The sequence below is a fragment of the Ranitomeya imitator genome, chromosome 6, assembly GCF_032444005.1.
Source record: "Ranitomeya imitator isolate aRanImi1 chromosome 6, aRanImi1.pri, whole genome shotgun sequence".
Classification (NCBI taxonomy): domain Eukaryota; kingdom Metazoa; phylum Chordata; class Amphibia; order Anura; family Dendrobatidae; genus Ranitomeya; species Ranitomeya imitator.
In genome coordinates, this window is record NC_091287.1 from 56,718,898 (window position 1) to 56,744,454 (window position 25,557).

At 40.3% G+C, this 25,557-nt stretch overlaps 1 protein-coding gene across 1 annotated transcript; it reads right to left on the bottom strand.

Moving 5' to 3' along the window:
- Window positions 1–23,886: 23,886 nt before the first annotated feature.
- On the bottom strand, window positions 23,887–24,895 carry LOC138643565 (uncharacterized). Its single transcript, XM_069732449.1, has 2 exons — window positions 24,310–24,895; window positions 23,887–24,122 (listed from the first exon to the last, which is right to left on the bottom strand). The coding sequence occupies exons 1-2, from the start codon at window positions 24,892–24,894 to the stop codon at window positions 24,093–24,095; spliced, it is 615 nt and encodes a 204-aa protein (XP_069588550.1). The 5' UTR covers window position 24,895; the 3' UTR covers window positions 23,887–24,092.
- Window positions 24,896–25,557: the final 662 nt, after the last annotated feature.

Sequence of the window (25,557 nt, forward strand, 5' to 3'; positions counted from 1 at the left end):
ACCCAGACAGCATACAGGAATGCTCTGTAGTGTCCTGCCTGGACACGTGGAAGTCTGTCCATCCTGACACACCGACACTCCCTACCATGTGCTAACACACCTCCTTTAGGTAGCCTGTAACCACACCCACAAGTGAGGTAACATCACATGCACTGGTCACATGATCATGACATCACTGCAGGTCCTCAAACTCCTGCAGGGAAAAAGATACAGTGAGCACCCCCACTCAGAGTGAGGTATGTTGGTAGCCAGACCCTCCCATCTCTCATAGCTACCCGCAACCCGGACCCAGGTGCACTAAATGACATCTTCAGTGCTCACGCGCTCTAAAGACAAGATACTCCGGGTTGCACCGCAGGGAGCATCCATCCCTGTGACACATACCTCCCATTAGCCACAATGCCAGACCATGTCTCACTATCACATCCATGCACACAACTGCCACGCACTCTCACGGCCTCAATATGCCTCCGTGCGCATACTGGGGAGACCATGCAGCGCCCCCTACCTGTTACAGGGGTCATTGCATCACAACAGTTATAAGCCCAGTATATACTTAAGAGTAGCCTCCCTCCACACCTCACAGTGGTGATTAATGTATAAATGCTGTAATTAATGGTATAGAGAATAGGAGGAGATAGGGAGAGGTAAGGTGACGCTTCTGTCATGAATACATAGGACATACAGTGGGTATGGAAAGTATTCTTACCTCTTTAAATTTATCACTCATTGTTTCATTGCAGCCGTTTGGTAAATTCAAAAAAGTTAATTTTTTTTCTCATTAATGTGCACTCTGCACCCCATCTTGACTGAAAAATAAAGAAATGTAGTAATTTTTGCAAATGTATTAAAAAAGAAAAACTGAAATATCACATGGTCATAAGTATTCAGATCCTTTGCTCAGTATTGAGTAGAAACACCTAGCTAGTACAGCCATGAGTCTTCTTGGGAATGATGCAACAAGTTTTTCACACCTATATATGGGGATCCTCTGCCATTCTTCCTTGCAGATCCTTTACAGTTCCGTCAGGTTGTATGGTGAACGTTGGTGGACAGCCATTTTCAGGTCTCTCCGGAGATGCTCAATTGGGTTTATGGCAGGGCTCTGGCTGGGCGAGTCAAGAATGGTCACAGAGTTGTTTTGAAGCCACTCCTTTGTTATTTTAGCTATGTACTTAAGGTCATTGTCTTGTTGGAAGGTGAACCTTTGGCCAAGTCTGAGGTCGAGATAACTCTGGAAGAGGTTTTTTCATCCAGGATATCTCTGTCCTTGGCTGAATTCATGTTTGCTTCAATGACAACTAGTCCTCCTGTCCCTGCAGCTGAAAAACACCCCCATAGCATGATGCTGCCACCATGTTTCACTATTGGGATTGTATTGGGCATGTGATGAGCAGTGCCTGGTTTTCTCCACACATACCGCTTAGAAATATCACCAAAAAGGTCTATCTTCATCTCATGAAACCAGAGAATCTTATTTCTCATAGTCTGGGAGTCCTTCATGTGTTTTTTAGCAAACTCTATGCGGGCTTTCATATGTCTTGCTCTGAGGAGATGTAAAGTAAGCTGCGGAGACACCATCACGTGTTTCTCAACGCAAGCAATGAATAGCCAGGCATTTCCCCGGGAAGGAACAACCACGGGAAGGGCAGCATCCAATAAACGAAAACATCCAATAAAGGAAAACCACTTATGCCAAGCATGGTATCCATCCACAGACAGCTGTTTTGGGGTTTTTGCCCCTCAAAACAGCCCCGAAACAGCTGTCTGTGGATGGATACCATGCTTGGCATAGGTGGTTTTCCTTTATTGGATGTTTTCCTTTATTGGATGCTGCCCTTCCCGTGGTTGTTCCTTCCCGGGGAAAGGCCTGGCTATTCATTGCTTGCGTTGAGAAACACGTGATGGTGTCTCCGCAGCTTACTTTACATGCATTTGCATATTTCCCATCAGGGATGGGGGCAGTGTTCTGGATCACTGCGTTGAGAAACACGTGATGGTGTCTCCGCGGTGTTGGATGTTTTGGTCTCCCCGAGGTCATTCATCTGTACCTTCATTGCTCTGAGGAGAGGCTTCCGTTGGGCCACTCTGCCATAAAGGCCTGACTGGTGGAGGACTGCAGTGATAGTTGACTTTGTGGAACTTTCTCCCATCTCCCTGATCTTGGGGTTCTTCTTGACCTCTCTCACCAAGGCTCTACTCCCACAATTGCTCAGTTTGGCTGGACGGCCAGGTCTAGGAAGACTTCTAGTGGTCCCAAACTTCTTCCATTTAAGGATTATAGATGCCACTATGCTTTTAGGAACCTTGAGTACTGCAGAAATTCTGTTGTAACCTTGGCCATATCTGTGCCACAATTCTGTCTCTGAGCTCCTTAGGCAGTTCCTTTGACCTCATGATTCTCATTTGGTCTGACATGCACTGTGAGCTGTGAGGACTTATTTAGACAGGTGTGTGCCTTTCCAAATCAAGTCCTATCATTTTAGTTAAACAGAGCTGGACTCCAATGAAGGAGAACCATCTCAAGAAGTATCACAAGGAAATGGACAGCATGTGACTTAAATATAAGTGTCTGAGCAAAAAGTCTCAATACTTATGACTGTGATATTTCAGTTTTTCTTTTTTATTAACCCCTTTCTGCCAGCTGACGGAATAGTACGTCAGCTGGCAGATCCCCTGCTTTGAGGTGGGCTCCGGCGGTGAGCCCACCTCAAAGCCGCAACATGTCAGCGATCCGCCCGTGCCCATTAACTAGTTAAATGCCGCCGTCAAGCGCTGACAGCGGCATTTAACTAGCGCTCCCGGCCACGCGGCCGAAAGTGCTCGCACTGCTGACCCCCGTCACATGATCGGGGGTCAGCAGTGCATTGCCATAACAACCAGAGGTCTCCTTGAGACCTCTATGGTTGTTGATGGCCGATTGCTTTGAGCGCCACCCTGTGGTCGGCGTTCAAAGCAACCCTGCATTTCTGCTACATAGAGGTGATCTGTGCATCACCTCTATGTAGCAGAGGCGATCGAGTTGTGCATGCTTCTAGCCTCCTATGGAGGCTATTGAAGCATGCCAAAATTTAAAAAAAAAGTGATTAAAAATATAAAAAAAATAAAAAATATATAAAAGTTCAAATCACCCCCCTTTTGCCCCAATCAAAATAAAACAATTAAAAAAAAAATCAAACATACACATATTTGGTATCGCCGCGTTCAGAATTGCCCGATCTATCAATAAAAACAAAGGATTAACCTGACCGCTAAATGGCGTAGCGAGAAAAAAAATCAAAACGCCAAAATTACGTTTTTTTTGTCGCCGCGACATTGCATTAAAATGCAATAACGGGCGATCAAAAGAACGTATCTACACCAAAATGGTATCATTAAAATCACCAGCTCAGCATGCAAAAAATAAGCCCTCACCTGACCCCAGATCACGAAAATTGGAGACGCTACGGGTATCGGAAAATCGCGCAATGTTTTTTTTTTTTAAGCAAACTTTGGAATTTTTTTTCACCACTTAGATAAAAAATAACCTAGACATGTTAGGTGTCTATGAACTCGTAATGACCTGGAGAATTATAATGGATGGTTAGTTTTAGCATTTGGCGAACCCAGCAAAAAAGCCAAACAAAAAACAAGTGTGAGATTGCACTTTTTTTGCAATTTCATCACACTTGGATTTTTTTTCCCGTTTTTTGTTACATTTCATGGTAAAACCAATGGTATCGTTCAAAAGTACATCTCGTCCCACAAAAAACAAGCCCTCACATAGCCATATTGACAGAAAAATAAAAAAGTTATGGCTCTGGGAAGGAGGGGAGCAAAAAACGAAAATGAAAAAGCGGAAAAAGCTCCGGGGGTGAAGGGGTTAACTTTGCAAAAATGTCTACATTTCTGTTTTTTTCAGTCCAGATGGGGTGCAGAGTATACATTAATGTGAAAAAAATGAACTTTTTTTAATTTACCAAATGGCTGCAATGAAACAAAGAGTGAAAAATTTAAAGGGGTCTGAATACTTTCCGTACCCACTGTGTAAATATGTGCCCAGAGTATTCTTTACTCATTCCTATAATAATCATTTTGTGCACTTTTGGCTAATAATTGTTAGCGTACTATGATGACAGATCTGTTTAAAAGGGTTATTCCCACAGTCACATTATTTTTAACAAACCAAAGTAAATGAATAATCATTGTTAGTCTACAGACCATACCAAACATAAACAATCTCCGACTGCCCCTCTGTGCATCCACATTTACGTAGTTGCATGGGCGATCATATGCCTACTATGCAAAACCATCCTGCTTCTCCTCAGTGCTGTAGACCCCTGTCTACCTCTCTTGTGTTCTACTGACTAGCCCCACCTCTCTGAATTAATGACTCAGAGCCATTCTGGCAGCTATACTGTGATCAGCTCAGCTGCATGAACCAGAGATATCTGGCACATGATCAAGTCCACCTATATTTAGAATACATTTTATTCTTCTGTGCACTGCATGCTCCTGTACCCAATTCTCTGTATGACCCATTTTATCCTCTGCCACCTACATAGCCATGTATCTTTTTACTTAACTGATCTGTTATCTGATTTCCAACAGAGATATACAATCTTGTACTCTGCTTTGCCCTGCCTGCACAATAGAGCTTGTAAAAACTAGGCAAAGCAAAGCTGAGACAACCAGAGCTGAGCTGCATTTGATAAGTATTATTGACAAATCCATTATGCAAAACTAAAAATAATACTCTGTTTATACAAATGGCAGAAGATTATCACTTGCCATATGCATCAAAAGAGTGACACTTGGATTTCCACGTCACTTATATGTTAGCAGGTATTAAACACATCTCATCTTTGCTTGTACAGGCTCTGTACTGCCTAATTATTACAAGCTCTGATGTGCAGGCGGAGTGGAGTGCAAAATTGTTGATTTCTGCTGGAAAAAAGCTAACAGGTCAATGATGTAAAATAACATATGCAGCTATGTTAATGTAGATGACGGAAGATATAATCGGGCTGACAGACTGCTGTATAGAACCCAATAGTGCTCAGAATAATATAGTGTCTTCTAAATGTAGAATGCACTCTATGTCAGTGAATTAGGCAGAGCTATACTAGAACACAGCTCAGAGACACTTCACTTACTGGCTTGTTTGACAAGGAGCAGTGGAACAACACAAGAACAGATTCAATGGCAACTGGAGGGTAAATAGAGCCTGTAAAATATCCATATTTGAGATGTCCAAACTAGAGATTTACCAATGGGTTATACTGGCAAAAATGAGTAACTAACTGGATTTTGGGAGCATCCATTTCAGCATTTTTCAGGTTCACTATTTATTATTTCAGATGCTATCTTCATATACAGTATCACAGCTGCTATTCTTCATAGGTTTAAGTCCTTGTCAACTAAAATTATCTTTAATATCATTATTATAAAAGCCAAAACTAGATGCAGCGTTTTCCTCTGTTCTTGTTAGCGCAAAATATTGGAGATTAATTCCCCCAAAAGCTGTAAATATAAATAACACCTGGATTAACTTGTAGAGATTAGCTGTTCCTAAAACGGAAAAACATAACTTTATTTGGAAATTGCCTGAAGCTCCCATCTAATATCAGATGGAAGAACTGAAACATGATTGACTTAACTGAACTGAAAGATAATTGGGGATGAACAAAGTACACTCCACTGTGACAAGTAGCCGTATATCTAACCATTGGTTGGAATAAAGATGACAAAATAATTATCTGACTGCAATGTTGCTAAAGCAAAGCCCATAAAAGATAACTCCAACATTACTGGTATAATCCTGTGTCAAGTGAAGCCTTGCGAAATTGTCGCTTTACAGATCATTTAGATGAAATGTATAAAACTTAAGCACCGGGCGGCATTTCTGTTTTACTAGTTATATAGTCATATTAATACCTAATTGGTTGGATTAACTTTATTGTATGTATCTCTTTCTTTCTCTAGAGGTGCATAGTATATATTTCTTCTGCAATTGTTGTGCGTAGTCTAATTTTGCAGTCATGTATTACGCCTCTGTTTCTTGCTAATCTACCCGTAAAGGGGTTGTCTTGTCTTCTTAGATAGTAGAAGTGCAAAATGCTTGTAAAACAAACAGCTTTGCAATTTTTTCCTATTAAAAATCGTTCTAGAGAACAGTGAGATTTTAAATGTTATAGTTCACTGCTTGTTGTCCAGCTTGCTGGCCACCAATGCAAACGATCAATACTGGTTGGTCTCCCAGGAAAGCAATGCAGTGCTCACAAGCTCGTGATAAAGAGCTTGGAAATGCTCATTGGAAGCATGCCGGACCACTGGATTTAGATTTTGGGACCCTGGTCTTTTCAAGTACTGCAGAGGGAAAGTTGTCTCTGCTTGAAGCATCAGAATGTGCACAGTGGTCAATCTTCAGGAGTCCACCGCCCACCATTAAACAAGAAACCAGGTTTGAGAGACTGGATTTTAGAAAACCCTTTTAAGAATTGTGAAGGTTTTTGAGGTAAGAGGAAGTCAGTATTATTTCCAAACAGGCAAACAGGATGTTATATGTCTCTAAGATTTCTTAAATAAAAGAAAAAGAAACATTAGGCTAAAAAAAAATAACAAAAATAGTGAGAAAGTAGATGCTTCTCAGAGAACAATCACTTATCTGTTTATGAATCAACAAGTTCAGAGATGTGCCAAAGGAAGCTGATTTGGAAGTCAAACAATATCACTCAGAAATATGTTTATTAATCAATGATAGGAAAGAGCTGAAAATGCTTAACATAAAATAAAATTCTGTTACATAGTAACATACATAGTAACATAGCTAGCAAGGCCAAAAAAAGACGTTTGTCCGTCCAGTTCAGCCTATATTGCGTCGGAATAAATCCCCAGATCTACGTCCTTCTAAAGAACCTAATAACTGTAAGATACAATATTTTTACGTTCCAGGAAGACATCCAGGCCTCTCTTGAACCCCTCGACTGAGTTCGCCATCACCACCTCCTCAGGCAAGGAATTCCAGATTCTCACTGCCCTAACAGTAAAGAATCCTCTTCTATGTTGGTGGAAAAACTTTCTCTCCTCCAGACGCAGAGAATGCCCCCTTGTGACCGTCACCTGCCTAATCACTGCCGAAATAAAGTAATCCTCAAATGTAATTACTGCAATACTATTAATATTTTACAATCAGTAAGGAGAATCTATGTCTGTCATCCTTCCTCTCGGTTATATCATGTGTCAGTGACACATTACGTATGGTAAATACTAAAAGCGAAGAGTTGTTCTGCCGTCCATTTCTAGTCTAACATGCTTGCCAAATATTCTCTTATCTGTCTATGAGCTAAGTATTTACCCATTGTGAAATTTGTATTGATGTCATAACAATACCTGAAGATGTGTAAAGGTCATGTGAAGCAATGGTCTTACACTACCACACCCTGTCCTACACTGCATTGTACCATAAAGTGTCCTTCTATGTAAACCACTAAAATGTTGCAATATCCTCTAATGATTTTTTTCACCCTTAGAATTTCTATAACAAGTAGTGTAAAGATATACCATAAATATATATGCAGTAAAGGTCCACATCACTTTAAACTCAAATTAATATTATACTCATGCTTTATCAACTAATGAAATACAATGTGAATGAACAAAAGAGAAATCTAAATCAAATCCTTATGTGGTGTAAGCACACTTCGCCTTCACGAGAGAATCACTTCTCGTAAAGACTTTGTAGGATGATGTATGAGTAACCAATCACACAAAATAGATAATAATAATAATTTTTGTATATAGGTTGAAACATAGTCATTGACTGGAAAAAAAAAGCTATATATGAGGCTTAAAACTGGGTTAGGACCAACCAAATTCTGCAACAAATGTGAAGTTGTGGAAAACAGTTTGATATCAGAAGTCATACACAGTGGCAAGATTGAGCACAGCAACAAGGTAGTTATACCGCACTAGCAACGGTTCTCCCAGGCCAAGATTTCAAAGCAGACTGGTGTTTTAAGTTGTGCAGTACATGCTTTTCTGAAAAAAAACACCAAAAAAGGATAAAGTCGAAGACCAAAGATGTCATGGTTGGCCAAGCAAAATTAATGCAGCAGTTAAACACATCATGATGACTTCCCATCGAAATCAGAAAATGTGTGTGACCAGTGTGACCCGGTTACATCCTTTTACTGTTTAAAGAAGTCTGGCCAGAAGAAAAATTACAACCAAAATGTCATACCTTCGCCATGGAAATAAGGCCAGGTGATTCAACTATGTACAAAAATATAGGAACTGGAGTGCAGAGAATTGGAAGTAAGTTATATGGACTAATTAATCAAAATATGTAGTAATTGGCTATGACAGAAGACAGTTTGTTCTCCAAATGGCTGGAGTGTGGTACAACAATGAGTGTATGGAAGTGTGCTGAGCTGTATTCAGAAGACCTAAAGAAGTGACTGTAGAGAGTTGCTCATGGCAGCCATCTTTCCTTACAAATAGTCCAAACTTACTTCAGGCTGTGGTAATCAGTCCTCATGTTCACCGGTTACCCTAACACCCAACTTCAACAAATAAAATAACAATCATTCACGGACAGTGATGAATCAATTGTGAAATATTTTTCTCTTCATTTTAAAACAATATATCCCAAATTATCTTTATGGCAAACAAATACAGGTATAGATTTCAAATATTCACCACAATATGCCCAATGAAAAACCATGAATAACAAGTGATACACCGCGCAGACTGCATTAGACGTGGAACAACACACTTGGATATTTTGGGGACTTTTTATTGCGCATGTTGTGGTGAATATTTGAAACTTATCTCAGTATTTGTTAGCAGTGATGAGAATTTGTGATATGGTTTTGAAATTAACACAAAAATAATACACTATTGAATCGTCAGTGTCCATGAAGGATTGATATTTCACAGTCGTCTTTCCTTTCATGTAGTCTAACGAACCTGTTTGAAATGGGATGCCGTTTCTTGAAATAGATGTGATCTTCAGAGTTAGAACCTTCACTTAGTTTTCATTTATTCAGCTTATTACACAAAATTCACCTGTTTTGCAATACATCTTGTTTGAAAAGTATGGGATTGCAAATTGCAATGTGTGTTTGTTTATTCTCCCAATCCATCCGGACAGGATACTTATAGAAATCTATGCAAATACTATCAATGCAATGTTACTAACTATATCAATAAAAGGCTACATCCTCCTGATACACTATTTACATGGAGATGATGATTGTTTAAATATGATTACTATGACAGGGTATAAATCTCCGGTGTATAATTGACCACTGCCTTTATAAATAAAGAAATTCTTGTGGTGGCCCATAGCTATATCTGATTTAGTCAAGTCCATTGACCTCACTACGGCATGTTGAAATACAGGTTGAACCCTTGCATTATGTTCTAAACCATGTCCCATTTCATTGCACAGGAAATAATCTTAGTGACCTAATACTCGGCAATGAGTGAAATACTCGGCAGGTCACATAACACATTTGTGCCTTTCATGTGTTTTCAAAATATAGTAAGTTCTGGTCAGATCAGAAGCCGGGTGCTCTCTGTAGATCATCCACGTTGTTTTTGCTAAACTGAATTGATGATCTCCCGGCTCTTCACATCCTCTGTGTTTTGGATTTATTTGAGATGCTCAGAAGCACCGCAACGATGTCTAATGGATTGGCTGCCCTGGAACAAACCTACTTCAGTGGTTTCTAAGTGCATCAGTCATCATCGCATTGTCTGAAAACACGTAAGAATGTCATGTCTATAGTACATAGGTAAAGACATAGTAACATAGTAACATAGTTAGTAAGGCCGAAAAAAGACATTTGTCCATCCAGTTCAGCCTATATTCCATCATAATAAATACCCAGATCTACGTCCTTCTACAGAACCTAATAATTGTATGATACAATATTGTTCTGCTCCAGGAAGACATCCAGGCATCTCTTGAACCCCTCGACTGAGTTCGCCATCACCACCTCCTCAGGCAAGCAATTCCAGATTCTCACTGCCCTAACAGTAAAGAATCCTCTTCTATGTTGGTGGAAAAACCTTCTCTCCTCCAGACGCAAAGAATGCCCCCTTGTGCCCGTCACCTTCCTTGGTATAAACAGATCCTCAGCGAGATATTTGTATTGTCCCCTTATATACTTATACATGGTTATTAGATCGCCCCTCAGTCGTCTTTTTTCTAGACTAAATAATCCTAATTTCGCTAATCTATCTGGGTATTGTAGTTCTCCCATCCCCTTTATTAATTTTGTTGCCCTCCTTTGTACTCTCTCTAGTTCCATTATATCCTTCCTGAGCACCGGTGCCCAAAACTGGACACAGTACTCCATGTGCGGTCTAACTAGGGATTTGTACAGAGGCAGTATAATGCTCTCATCATGTGTATCCAGACCTCTTTTAATGCACCCCATGATCCTGTTTGCCTTGGCAGCTGCTGCCTGGCACTGGCTGCTCCAGGTAAGTTTATCATTAACTAGGATCCCCAAGTCCTTCTCCCTGTCAGATTTACCCAGTGGTTTCCCGTTCAGTGTGTAATGGTGATATTGATTCCCTCTTCCCATGTGTATAACCTTACATTTATCATTGTTAAACCTCATCTGCCACCTTTCAGCCCAAGTTTCCAACTTATCCAGATCCATCTGTAGCAGAATACTATCTTCTCTTGACCTAAAAGACAAAAACTATACACAGAGGGGACTAAAATTACAACCTGGAAAAATCCATAAAAAAAGTAAAACTCAGAAGCCAGGATTTTATTAGAGCATGTCATATGATCAGGGAGTCATATGTTTCTACAATGAGATTCATAAAAGACTCTTTATACAGAAACATCAGTATAAGTATTATACAAACGTGTCACAGTTCAGGTTTTATGAGCACTGTGGAAAGCTTAACGTGAAATGGCCTGATAAAGCACGTTGTGATGCTGACATTTACTTTCAATTAAAAATGTTATACTGTATGCTAAACGGACGTGCTATATTATGCTTGTGGTAAAGGGAAAAAGTAGGTACATATATCCTGTCTGTTATACAGCACCAACATATTCCCAAGTGCTATATAGAGATTGCTCACACCAGTCCCTGCCGCCACTGGGGTCACAAAATAAATTCTCTATCTCATACACAGTAGGACACAATTTACAGGAAGCCAATTATCCCATCAAACAGTTTTGGAGTGTAAAAGGTAACCCACATAAGCACGGGGAGAACATACAAAGTCCATGTAGATTGCCCTTGGTCAAATTTGAACCCAGGCCCCTAGTGCTAACCATTGAGTCAAGTGGACTACAGACAAAGGGCAACTAGAGGAGAACTGGTGCAATAAACTCAAATTTAGGCTCTCATAATTTGGGTCTTTATTTTTTTACCTGCTCCGACGAGAATAAAAAACAGCAATTCTGACACTGTTGTTTATTATTGTTTAATGATATTAAATGTGCAGGATAAATAGCATGAAAATGTAACAGTTTGTTGCTACAGACATGATGATACCAAATTACCAATTATGAATTTTTTTCCTTAAAATTCTTTAATATTAATTTTTCTACAACATTTACTTGTTTGTCTTTTTTATAATCTTACTACTGGACTTGAACATCTGGATTGATCACTAGTATAATACCATGCTATAGTTTTGTAGTTTTACACTGACAGACAGCCTATTAGATTCACATTAAGCAGGGCCTAATAGGCTGTCATACATAGCAGTTCTAGAAGCCATTTTTGGCCATCCATAGAAACCTATCTGCAGCTGCCAATGGGTGAACATCTACCAATCGTAAAGGTGGAAGAAAACAGGAGGAAAAAGGAGCAAACTGATTTAAAATCAATCATCTCATTTTAATATTTCATAGAAAAAGTATAAATATCACGACAATACATAAAGTACCACAAACAATGCAGACCGCTAAATCCCCCACCCGCACCTATCCCCACACCACAGATGCATGTCTATCCCTTAAATAACAATAAAAGTCCAAAGACTGTAAAGAAAGGGGAAAAACAATGCATTCAAGATAGGCATTGTTTTCCCCTTTCTTTACAGTCTTTGGACTTTTATTGTTATTTAAGGGATTGACATGCATCTGTGGTGTGGGGATAGGTGCGGGTGGGGGATTTAGTGGTCTGCATTGTTTGTGGTACTTTATGTAGTGTCATGATATTTATACTTTTTCTATTAAATAATAAAATGAGATGATTGATTTTAAATCAGTTTGCTCCTTTTTCCTCCTGTTGTCTTCTGACATTGATTGGAGCTGATATCATTTGATCGGGGGTTGTGGACAACTTGTGTCACCATCCCAGTCTATAATCATGTATATGGGGTTTCTGTTGCTATCAATCATAAAGGTGGCAAGACAAATTAGGTGAATGTCAGCCAAATCTGCAGACTTTGGCAAGACTGGTCAACTATCTAATGTACGGTATATGGTGTTTCTACTCCCGGACGGTCAGGGATATTGGATTTCAACACATTAGACATGACACCTCTAGCAATAGATTACTAACCACTTCCTATTAAGAACGTGTGCATGCTCTGTAAAGATGGAACTGCATGTGTATGGAGAAATTGGGAACTTGGGGGGTTGGGAAAAATAGCTATCTAAAGCGGATAGCCAGCTTTAAAGAAAGTGCTAATTTTTCCTGCACATTAACACTACTACCTGATGTGCAAGGAATTACAATAGAGCCCCAGATACTGACCAAGAGCGCTGTTACACGCAAGAAATTCCGGCTTAGAATGTTCTCTAAATCAGCAGACTAACAGAGGACATCATCAATAATCATGTTGTGGCCTACAATCCTAGCAATCTGACATGACATTAAATTATAGGAATACCCCTTTATCATATTTAACTCAAACGGCCTTTTTTCGTATTTATTTTCACTTCAAAATTGTTTTCCTTTGTTTTGGGAAACTGCTATAACAACACTCTCTCAAACCGGATCAAATAGTTCCAGTGGTTGCTGTGACTTTCACTATGAAGTCAGTATCCATTTATAGAGAACATATACATAGCCAACACTATGTCACATCCACACTAACACACATAACATTTTTCTGAAGACTTCTTGTACTAAACAAGCAACTTCCTTATTCCCCAATCATGATACACAACTTATATCTCCACATGCAAATTCAGTCAACAGCCACTGAAAGACTCTTGTGCCTAGCAGCTAATAACCATTAACCTAGAAAACATATAAACCCAGCACTAATATTTAAAAGTAATTTGCTTCAGCAGGGCAATGAGTCAGATGCACATGAGCAGCCTCTCTATTTGGCAAGTGAGCAGAAATAATTTAGGCTCTTTCAATATCATCAGATGTTTATAGCTTTTACACAATCATTTCAAGCCAGTAATTCTAATTACTTGATGGAAACTTTGATGGACACTTTGATGAAAGCATACTAAAAGCGGCCTGGTCTAGAGATGAGAGGATCAATCCACAGAGGATTGACTTTGAGTTGAATTTTCTGAAATATATAGGTCCCCATGAATTTGAACACTTTGGGATTGCGAGGATCCTCAAAAAAATAATGTGTCTGGTGATATTTATCACACTGCTGAGGACCCAAAAAGTGGGCTCATGACATCAGCTTTAGAATTTAGTGTACGTGGTAAAGAAAAAATCAATTGTGGAATTGGACTTTTTTTTTGCTATTTCACCGCACTTGGAATTTTTCCTACTTCCCAGTACACTATATGGTAAAATCAATGGTGTTGTTCAACAGTACAACTCGTCCCGTAAAAAAAACAAGCCCTCATGTGACAGAAAAATAAAAGAAATTATGGCTCTGGGAAGAAGGGGAACAAACAACGAAAACGCAAGAACATAAAAACTCAAGGTGGTAAAGGGGTTAAGACAATCTGCTCAACTCCAGAGCTGTGTTCCAAACTCATTGGGTTATGGGCCTCTTACTAACAATTAGACCCATGATACGCTTGCACTGGGTTACCATATTTCATTTGAGCAGCATTAATCCCTTACACTTGTTTGTGCACATACTCTTTATTCTTTTGCATTTTGAGACTGATTAAGAGGCATTGGTGCTCTCAGGCCGTGGTGGCGGACTATCATATTGACTATGTTAGATCATCTTGTCTTGGAATCATGTGACGCTTTTTGCAGTCTTTTCGTATTTAAGACAACTCCCTTCTCTTAAAATGAAATTTGTTACTAGGTGGGCTCTCTTTAGAAACGAAAATCTATTACTTGCTCTAGATGTAGAAAATCAGTAACTGCTGTAGCACCTGATAAATGGCACTTCAAACACAGATTGTTAGTATGCCAATCTGGGTTTGACACATGCGTCACTCACTTTTCGGTGAAGGATTTTGATGTCTTGACCGGCCACAAGTACCCTAACCTGAACTTAACATTTCTATAGGCATATAAGAGGTTGTTGAGTTTGGGTCAGGAGACCAGCTCTTGGAAAGGACAGGTCCAAACACAACTGGTGGTGAATATTGAACTTGTGAAACTTGCCTTTGTGTTAGCAAGTAGAAAATGAAAGTTACAGTAACATATAGCAATGCTGATCTATATTAGGGTAATATTGGGGATAAGACTTTGTGCACACCTATTTTTAAGTTCCACTCTTCTGTTCTTATAGCAAAAGCTGGAGTCAACACAGTTTAATTGTTGAACATATTTTTAACTAGAGTTAAAAACTAACAGCAAACGTTAAAAAGAATAATGTCTAAATGGAGCCAAATATCTCGGTCACACAACACACTGGACTACACTTGACCTGAACACTGCTCATGCTGAACAAGCTGCTACTGAGATAACCAAACCTCAGCTGTCGCATGCTTCATTGATCCTTCTTACAAATCTTTTCAGACAGACCACGACTGAATACATTACATTGGGTGAAAACAATATGTGAAATATTTTGAACACAACCAATCTCATAATAAAGATGAAAAATGCTTTTTGGGGGAATCTCAGCTGCAGTTGACCTTTCTTTACTGTGCGGAGTCAACATAAATACCGTATATACTCGAGTATAAGCCAAGATTTTCAGCCCATTTTTTTAGGCTGAAAGTTCCTCTCTCGGCTTATACTCGAGTCATTGTCCCAGGGGGGTCGGAGGGGGAGGGGGAGCGGCGGCTGTGACATACTCACTTGCTCCTGGCAAGGTCCCTGCATCTCTGGTCTCTGGGCGCTGACAGTTTCTTCCAGTGTTGAGCGGTCACATGGTACCGCTCATTACAGTAATGAATATGGACCTGACTCCACTCCCATAGAAGTGGAGCCGCATATTTATTAGTGTAATGAGCTGTAACGGTGACCGATCAACGCTAGAAGAAGCTGTCAGCGCCCAGAGACCGGAGATGCAGGGACCTTGCCAGGAGCAGGTGAGTATAATGGGGAGGGGGAGCACTGCGCAATATTGACCTTTCCTCGTTCAGGCGCCGCTCCATCTTCCGCGTCCTCTGCAGTGACACTCAGGTCAGAGGGCGCGATGACGTGGTTAGTGCGCACCCTCTGCCTGAACGTCAGTGCAGAGTACGCAGAAGACACAGCGGTGCCAGAATGAGGACTGGTGAGTATTGCAAGTGTCGGGGGCCTGAACGACGAGAGGTGAGTATGTGATTTTTTTTTTAATCACAGCAACAGCATATGGGTCAAATATCTTTATGGAGCATCTTATGGGGCCATAATCAGCATTTGTGCAGTACTATATGGGGCAAATGTCTGTATGGAGCATCTTATGGGGCCATTATCAACGTTTGTGCAGCATTATATGGGGCAAATATCTCTATGGAGCATCTTATGGGGCCATATTCAACGTTTGTGCAGCACTATATGGGGCAAATATCTCTGGAGCATCTTATGGGGCCATATTCAACGTTTGTGCAGCACTATATGGGGCAAATATCTCTATGGAGCATCTTATGGGGCCATATTCAACGTTTGTGCAGCACTATATGGGGCAAATATCTCTGGAGCATCTTATGGGGCCATAATCAACGTTTATGCAGCACTATATGGGGCAAATATCCCTATGGAGCATCTTATGGGGCCATAATCAACATTTGTGCAGCATTTTATGGGGGAAAATATCTCTGGAGTATCTTATGGGGCCATAATCAACATTTGTGCAGCATTATATGGGGCAAATATCTCTATGGAGCATCTTATGGGGCCATAGTCAACATTTGTGCAGCATTATATTGGGCAAATGTGTCTATGAAGCATCTTATGGGGCCCTTTTTAACCTTTATGCAGTATTGTATGGGGCAAATGTGTCTATGGAGCATCTTATGGGGCCATTATTAACCTTTGTGCAGCATTATATGGGGCATATTTTAATATGGAGCATCTATGGGGCCCATCATGAACTGTATGGAGCATTATATGGGGCTCTTGATTCAATATGGATATTCAAAAACACTTAACTGACTGATATCTCAATTAATTTTACTTTTATTAGTACCTATTTTTATTTTTGAAATTTACCGGTAGCTGCTGCATTTTCCACCCTAGGCTTATACTTGAGTCATTAAGTTTTCCCAGTTTTTTGTGGCAAAATTAGAGGGGTCGGCTTATACTCGGGTCAGCTTATACTCGAGTATATACGGTACCTTAAATTAAGTTTAAAGGGTCTAAAATTAGAATTTTTTTTTTCTGTAACACCACCACTTTTCTCTAATGCAGGAGTGAGGAACCTTTTTTCTGCCAAGGGCCATTTGGAATTTTATAATAGCGTTCGGGGGCCATATAAAATTATTAACTTAAACATTAGCCAACTACATTTATTAAAACATTTAAATAACTCCCACCTAATGTGGTGGCTGGAATTACTTCTTTTTGGTGAGGCATGCGATGTTTGGAGGTATTGATGATGTTGCTACTGGCAACTGGTTTACTAAGTTTGCATCAGTCAGTCTTGAGCAAATCCTGCCCAGCGCCTGCACATTGAACCCCGCTGAACATTAATTCTCCCAACAGCGTCATGGTTTCCGTAATGGAGGTGGCACTGTGCAGGTTCAGTCACCACTCTGTGTATGGACAGCAGTGGCTGTAACCGCAGCCTCCCGGACTGACCGACAGCTGCTCTGCATTGGAAACCATGTGGGGGGAGCAGTTACAGCCGCTGCACTAGATTATCAGATCGGCGGGAATTTTTCCCTTCTTCCAACGGATTTTCATTATTATGATCGGCGGGAATTTTTCCCTTCTTCCAACGGATTTTCATTATTATGGACTATTCTGGGGACACCAGGGGTATTTTATGGACTATCTGGTCTATGGAGGGTTGGCAACTTCTATCATGGGTGGTAGGCTATGTTATATGTGCATTTTTTATCTTTATTATTTTTGGTTAGTCGTGTATTTTGGATTATGTTTATTGTTTATAAGGGTTTAGTTTGGTAATTGGGGAGTGTTTTTTTGTTTGTTATCATTATATTTATTTCCATATTTATAGTTATGTCTATTTTTTTCTACATGTTTTTTTTTTTTTTTTTAATTTTTTTCTACATTAATTTCTATTTTTGGTGTCTTTTGTTATTATCATTATTTTTTCTTATTGTTTAGAGTATTGTCCTAACTATATGTTTTGCTTCTAATATTAGGGTTTAGGTCGGCTATATCTCTTCCTGCCTCTTCTTCCCTCAGTAGGCCGTCACCGCATGTTACCACACGCCTCTGTAGGCGATTCCCCCTTTTTTGTTCTCTCTGCTCCGATGCGGACCGCCGGCTTTAGTTCCGGCGCGTGAGCACTGGAACAGTATGGGCAGAGACGTCTGCCCTCACTTGGTCTCTTCTACCGTGCGCGCAAGCGCGAGTACATCGCACCTCCCTCCATGCGGGCTCCGGTCCCTTCACTTCCGGTTCGGAGGCAGTCACACACCGGTGCGCATTTATGGCTACTCTATGTAGGATATAAAGATGGAGGTTTTATTTGGTAAGCTATCACCCCTGACGAAGCGGTCGTTGTAACCGCGATACGCGTTGGGTTCTCCCACCCTGCGGTCCTGATCCATGCATTGGTTGCCGGAGTTACCCTCCTTATTATAGGTTCTTTTTGGGTTCTCTACGCACGCTGCTGAGGTTTTTTTCATTCATGCTCTGTTTGACAGCCTTATTAGGGGCAAAGGCCATGTTTTATCCATCCTTCCGTGGGGACTGATATTTCATATCTCCTATACTTGTGCCTACGGGTTGTCCATACTATTAGGCTTGCAGCCGGGACTTGGATTTCCCCACTGGGATGGAGTAACAGGTGGTGTATACATTTATATTGATCAAACCCAGCTGTGCTTCTATATTGTGTGTACTTGTGCCAGGCACTATGTGTTATCTATACTGTTTATGAGATATTGTTTTTGGATAGGCCTCATGGGGGAGTTGTTTTGTGTGTATTTTTAACTGTTTTTAATCACCTGTGTTACCAATAAAATTGTCTTTTGTTACATATAACTTATTGGTGGTGTGCAGATGATATTGTGGCTCCTTTTCTTTTTGTTTAGATTGCTGTTGGCCACTTTACTGCACCCCCGTTTGATATTAGTATATGGATAGTATCTGTAGTGCGCCAGTATTTCTTTCTTATACAGATTACAGCGGCTGCTCAAAGCCGTTACTGAACACTGTCGGGAGGATTAAAGTTCATTTCCTCCCAGCAGTGTGGTTTTATATGCAGAAGCCAGGCAGGTTCAGAACACTACTAACCTGCAGATTAACCCTATTTCTGGGGTCTAAGGTATATAACACATGGGGAGTACACGGAACCTGAGGTATACAGCACATGGATGGTACATCTCTGCACAGTAGCAGGGTACATCCCTGTATATTAGTAGTTTGCTTCCAACACATTTGTAAATATTACACCTAAGCAGCTGAATTGCTGTAGTAGAGACCATGCAGTGGCTCAGCAGGACCTCCACCATGATCATGACCATGACCATTTCCAATTACTACCATCAGCGTGGCCTTCCCTGGATGACCTCAGTGATAGCAGGGATACAAGGAGGTGCTGAGCACAGATGATTGGTCTTCTGTGGACCAGCCACTCTCAGCACCGAGCAATCGCTGCCACAATTACCTCAGCACACCCTACAGAACCGGCGGCTCGGCTCCATTACACGCCGCAGGGCATCGGTTCTTCTATGCAACACACAGAATGTTGGACACAATATCGCACCTCTGAAGAATTAAAGGGCCTGTGGTCAAAAAACGGGCAAAGTGGCTGACAGCTGCACCAGATGATATTGTTCCCCACCACTGCTCTAATGGCTGTGTTAGATATCGCAGCTCAGCTTTTGGTGAACAAAGACTTAGGCCCACATTTATACAAAATGGTGTAAATTAAAACACTTCACATTTATGAAATGTTGCATCTTAATTTGGATAATATTAAACCAGTGTGAGTTTGTAAGCATGGCCGTACACGTCTCAATGTTAGATAAGAGCTGGAGACCAATATGTCAAATGTTGCAAATCAATGCAAAAAAATGTTATGCAATATTGTGACTTTGTATGCATGTAAATTGTTACGTAGTCATTAATGAAAATGAAATGCACAAAAAAGTTTGCACAAATGCAAAAATAATTGAACCCATGTGTCCTTTTTAGTGATGAGCAAATATACTCGTTACCCGTGATTTCTCAAGCATGCTCGGGGGTCCTCCGAGTATTTTTTAGTGCTCGGAGATTTAGTTTTTCTTGCCGCAGCTGAATGATTTACATCTGTTAGCCAGCATAAGTACATGTGGGGGTTGTCTGATTGCTAGGGATTCCCCACATGTACTTATGCTGGCTAACAGAGGTAAATCATTCAGCTGCGGCAAGAAAAACTAAATCTCCGAGCACTAAAAAATACTCGAGCATGCTCAAGAAATCTCGAGTAACGAGTATATTCGCTCATCACTAAAAAGGACACATGGGTTCAATTATTTTTGCATTTGTGCAAACTTTTTTGTGCATTTCATTTTCATTAATGCCTACGTAACAATTTACATGCATACAGATTTCGTTTTTCTTGCCGCAGCTGAATGATTTACATCTGTTAGCCAGCATAAGTACATGTGGGGATTCCCTAGCAATCAGACAACCCCCACATGTACTTATGCTGGCTAACAGATATAAATCATTCAGCTGTGGCAAGAAAAACTAAATCTCCGAGCACTAAAAAATACTCGGAGGACCCCAGAGCATGCTCGAGAAATCTCGAGTAACGAGTATATTCGCTCATCACTAGTCCTTTTACATAGGCAACACCAAAATATATCCACCAAGGAAAGACCATGAAGGAAACAAATGAATAACACCAAAAACAACTACCTTCACATAAGGTCAATAAAAACAAAATAATTTTATTAATCAAATAACACAACATACATAATGTATATATAAAATACAGTGGGAATACACCAAAAAGCACAGGAATAGGCGGGCAACCCAGGCATGTGCCCCAAAGTGATAGTATCATATAAGTAACAACCAAACCATATTAGCGCAATTAGTACTTGTGCAAGTGACCATGTACAAGAAATGCAGAAAAAACGGTAAGGTAATAACAAATCTTAACAATATGTAAGTAGTACAAAATGCATAGTTACCAAATAGAACACACCTGGGGAACCCACCAACACCCGACGCGCGTTTCGCACCGAAATGCTTCGTCTGGGGGTGGTTGGGTACTGGCCATTGTTCATATATATACATAAAAGGGCCAATGAAAAGAGAGCTGGCAATAATTTGAGTAATAACAAAGTCCTGTGTATATCTGCGCAGGTGAAACAAATAACATTTACAATAGAGACCCAATCGTTGAATGCGCGTGTATGAACCAACCTTAATTACTGCAAGGCACCACGTGTACCGGCCAGCGGTCGCCATAAACACGCTGCCGCAACAGCTAAGGTAACGACCGGAACTACCGTCACTACTCGGCACTAACTAACGCAACATCCGGTGCGTCGTAGCCTGCCGTCATGGCAACCGCCATCAAAGAAATGACGCACTCGTTGCACTGTATAGAAAGTAAGTCCAGCGTTGGACTAAGAACAAGTCTCAGTCATCGCAAGGCACATATTAGTCAGAGACAGACAATAGTGCTAAAGAAAGAAACATTACCCGATATTCACCGGCATAAGCACCGCGTCACCTCCTATTGAACTCTCATCCAGTGTCATGTGACATACTGCCATGGTAACCATACACGGTACCGCCACATATTGAGCTCACATCTTGTATCATGTGACATGCCTCCATGGTAACCATAACAAACGCGCACCATACGAACGGATTAATACCGCACAAAACCAATACACCCCCGAAAAATAAAAATAAAAATAAAAGAGTGTAAGGTGAATAAATGTGCGCAGTGAAGGAACAAATAACGACTGAAAAGGAAAAAATTACATACAATATGCAACAATATAAGTACAAAAAGCATTCATGAATATACAGTGTAAGAATAATAAATGTATATAAAAGGACTGATAAAGTGTAAAAAAACATGTGAACACAGTCCAAATATCACATGTACAAAAATATAAAAGTAGTAATAATTACATAGAAATGTTAAAAGACATAACATCGTAAGCGCATATAATGTACATGGACACCAGCACAGAGAAAATAAAATAAACAGTAACACTAATAATAACCATATACCAAAAATATAACACAGGACAACGACATATAACCTAGCAGAAAGAATTGCGTTGTACAGTGAAACACTGTATTGGAGAACTCTCAAAAAACCAGCAACGGCCCTAAAAACAAAGAAAAAACAACAATGAAAACAAAGAAATAAATAAAGTAATAAAACCAGCTAAAAACTACTAAAAACAACAAAAGGACTGCACTGTACTACTGCCATAACCCATATTGTGAAATAATTTGGAGAGTAACCTCAAGGCAGGGGGATAAAAGGAGAGGATGGAACGAAAAAACACATCCAATATGGCCACAATGTCTACCATACCTCGAGAGGCTAAGTGGACAAAAAAGATGAAAAGCTATTATGATCATTGAGGCCCATAGGTGTAATGGTGTCCAACCTATAAATCCACCTCGCCTCCTTCTGGGCCAACATCTTTTTCCAATTGCCCCCTCTAAGTCCAATAAATACTCGGTCAATCCCTCTAACTAACAGACCAGTGGGGTCACACCCATGTAAGGCTTTAAAGTGTCGTGGAATAGGTTTAAGTTGGTTTAAATCAGTTTCAACCACAGCTCTCTCTATATCTAACACATGCTCACGTACCCGCCGGCGGAGTTCCCGTGTGGTCATGCCGATGTAAATAAGACCACACGGGCAGGTAGCATGGTAGATAACAGCCTTTGTTGTACACGAGATAGTATGTGTGATACGATAAACGTGATCACCCTTAGAATTCAAAAAGTCTGAGGCTGTCTGAATATTACGGCAAGCAACACATTTACCGCATTTTGAACAGCCCCACTTTGGGCCCTTAGCGCCAAAGATAAATTTAGAATCAGATGCTTTGTGGTGACTATGTACCAACTGGTCTCTAAGATTTTGCGATCGTCTGTAGGTAATAGAGGGATTAGACCCAACACATCTAGCAATTGTTTTGTCTAAGAGAAGTACAGGCCAGTGTTTAGTAATAACCCTCCTAATATCCTCACTCCTTGAGTTAAAATCCAGAACACAGCGTACCTGGTCCATGCTCTTATCCTTATCCCGTTTCTGCAAAAGAGCATTCCTTTGACAATGATAGGCTTTTTGATAGGAGCGGCAAATATTCTTCTTTCCATAACCCCGATCCTTGAACCGTAAGTATAAGTCCCGGGCCTGGTTTTCAAACAACTCATCATTAGAACATATCCTTCTGGCATGGAGGAATTGTCCCGTCGGGATATTTTTAATCAGATGATGTGGATGCTGTGAGGATGAATGAAGGACAGAGTTAACTGACGTTGTCTTACGAAATAAATCCGTATGGATAAATCCATCACTACCAACTGTAATGGAAATATCCAAAAAATCAATCTTTTCGGTTTCATACCTATATGTCAGTTTAATGTTCTTGTCATTCAAATTTAAAACACTGATGAACGAGTTTAACTCCTCCTCTGTCCCTTGCCACACCATAATCACATCATCAATATATCTCCACCATGAGACAACCCCATGGCTCAAAGGATGTGAATTGGTTTGAAAAATGTCCCGCTCCCATAACCCCAAAAATAAATTTGCATAAGAGGGCGCACAAGACGCCCCCATTGCAGTGCCTTGTAACTGAAGAAAAAAAGAATCCCGAAAAATGAAAAAGTTGTGCGTGAGAACAAAATCCAAAATCTTAATCAAAAAAGCACAAAAATCCCGATCCAAATCACTACTATAAAGAAAAAACGAAGTGGCTTCCAGGCCATCCTGGTGTCGAATCGAAGTATACAAAGACTCGACATCACAGGTGACTAGGGCCATATTATCCTCTAATTGTAGGCCATCTAACTTTCTCAATACGTCGGTGGTATCTCTAAGGAAAGACGGTAGTGTCTCCACCAAAGGTTTTAGATAAAAATCAATGAGTTTAGAGATGGGATCACACAAGCTATTGACCCCCGACACTATAGGCCTACCTGGAGGTGTAACTGGGTCTTTGTGTATTTTCGGTAGCAGATATATACTTGCTATCGTGGGATCATCATTCCACAACCCATCTCTCTGTTTAGATGTCAATACACCATTGGACACTGCCTCCTCAAGTAAAGTCGAAAGTTCACTCCTGAATTTGGATAAGGGATTAAATGTAAGTCCTTTGTAGCACAACGGATTTCTCAATTGTTTCATCATCTCTTTCTCATACGCAACTCTGGACCACACAACCACGTTGCCTCCTTTATCGGAAGGTTTAATAATTACCTCCTTGAGTTCTTTCAACTCTTTCAACGCAAGTCTTTCATCGTGTGTCAGATTGTCCATTCTAATAGTTTCTGGAATTCTCTCAATATCTTTCATGACCAACTGAACAAATAGGTCAATTACCGGCACCGTATTTATCTGGGGAAATTTTTTAGATTTGGGAAGGAGATACTTTGGGTACTGCTTGGAAGTATCTGCTTCCCTAGCTAACTCCTCTAGAATCTGGAGTACTTCCGTTTCTGTTTCTGTGGAAGACAAATCCATAGATGGTTGTTGACAATACAATCGCTTAAAAAACAATCTGCGAGCAAAAAGTTGCAAATCCTTCAAAATAGAAAAATGATCTGGAGCAGAGGAAGGGGAAAAAGTAAGACCTTTACACAAAACCGCCACATGGGTGTCAGTTAATTCAACATTAGAAAGGTTGATTACCTTCATTTGATTTCTTGATGGCTCCTCTTCCACCTCATCAGGATTGGCCATAAATCTCCTTCTGGTGTTATACCTCCGAGATCTGTCATCCTTCCGCCTTTGGCTGAACCGTATATGGCCTTGTTCATCCGTATTAGCAGATGACATAGATGTCGCGGTACCCGATGTACTGGCCACTTCTGATCCAGGATCCCTTTTATCCTGCATTCTAACATGACTCCATCTGTATACTTTATTTTCATTTTTATCCTGAAGGTCACGTTGAAATTTTTTATTTTTGCTAGCAGAAATATCCTTCTCCCATTCATCACAGAAACCATCAATCTCCTTCTTGAAAATGTCAAACTCTTCCTGTGTACATTCCTTCTGGAGTTTATTGTAGATCTCATCAATCTCCAGTCCCAAGTCATTAATGGCTTTTGTATTAATATCAATTAAGATGGTCATAAACGTCATAGAACATGTATGGCAAGCCGCCTCCCAACGAGTTCTCAAAACCACATCATTGACCGGAAAGGAGGGAAAGATCTGAACCCTCAAACCTCGTGGGATCAAATTCTTAGATATATAATTTTCAAGGGACATTTTATTCCACCATATACGGGTACGGCGATTCAATAAATTCTTAAAAGTCTTTTTAAGTGCAGTCTTTTGTACTGGTTCCTGTGCTTGAGGGTTCCCCTCACTGAAAACATTCTGGGCATATACCGTCCTCGAAGCATCTCTGCTTCTAAAATCCATGTAGGAACGGGATAAATATTGACCTAAAGTCAATAAACCAACAATTAACAACACCAAAATATATCCACCAAGGAAAGACCATGAAGGAAACAAATGAATAACACCAAAAACAACTACCTTCACATAAGGTCAATAAAAACAAAATAATTTTATTAATCAAATAACACAACATACATAATGTATATATAAAATACAGTGGGAATACACCAAAAAGCACAGGAATAGGCGGGCAACCCAGGCATGTGCCCCAAAGTGATAGTATCATATAAGTAACAACCTTTTACATAGGCAGACAAGCTGACAACAACGAGCACAGGTCAGCAAAATAAAAAGGGCATTTCACACTCATTTACCCTGGTAGAAAGTATATAAACAATTGTTTTTTTGATCATTGTCATATGATCACAGGGTATGTTCGTTGGGCAATGATTGGGAACAAACATTTAGCCGAACATTCCTTTGGGTGATCACCAAAATATCTAGAGAGGGGCCTTAATTGCCACAATA

What these genes read in the sequence shown, in the direction of transcription:
- LOC138643565 (XM_069732449.1), bottom strand. Translation starts at nt 24,894, where the DNA reads ATGTCCCTTGAAAATTATATATCTAAGAATTTGATCCCACGAGGTTTG. An exon ending in CATCAAGAAATCAAATGAAG is followed by an intron (nt 24,123 to 24,309) that starts GTAATCAACCTT and finishes TGTCTTCCACAG; the next exon opens with AAACAGAAACGGAAGTACTC.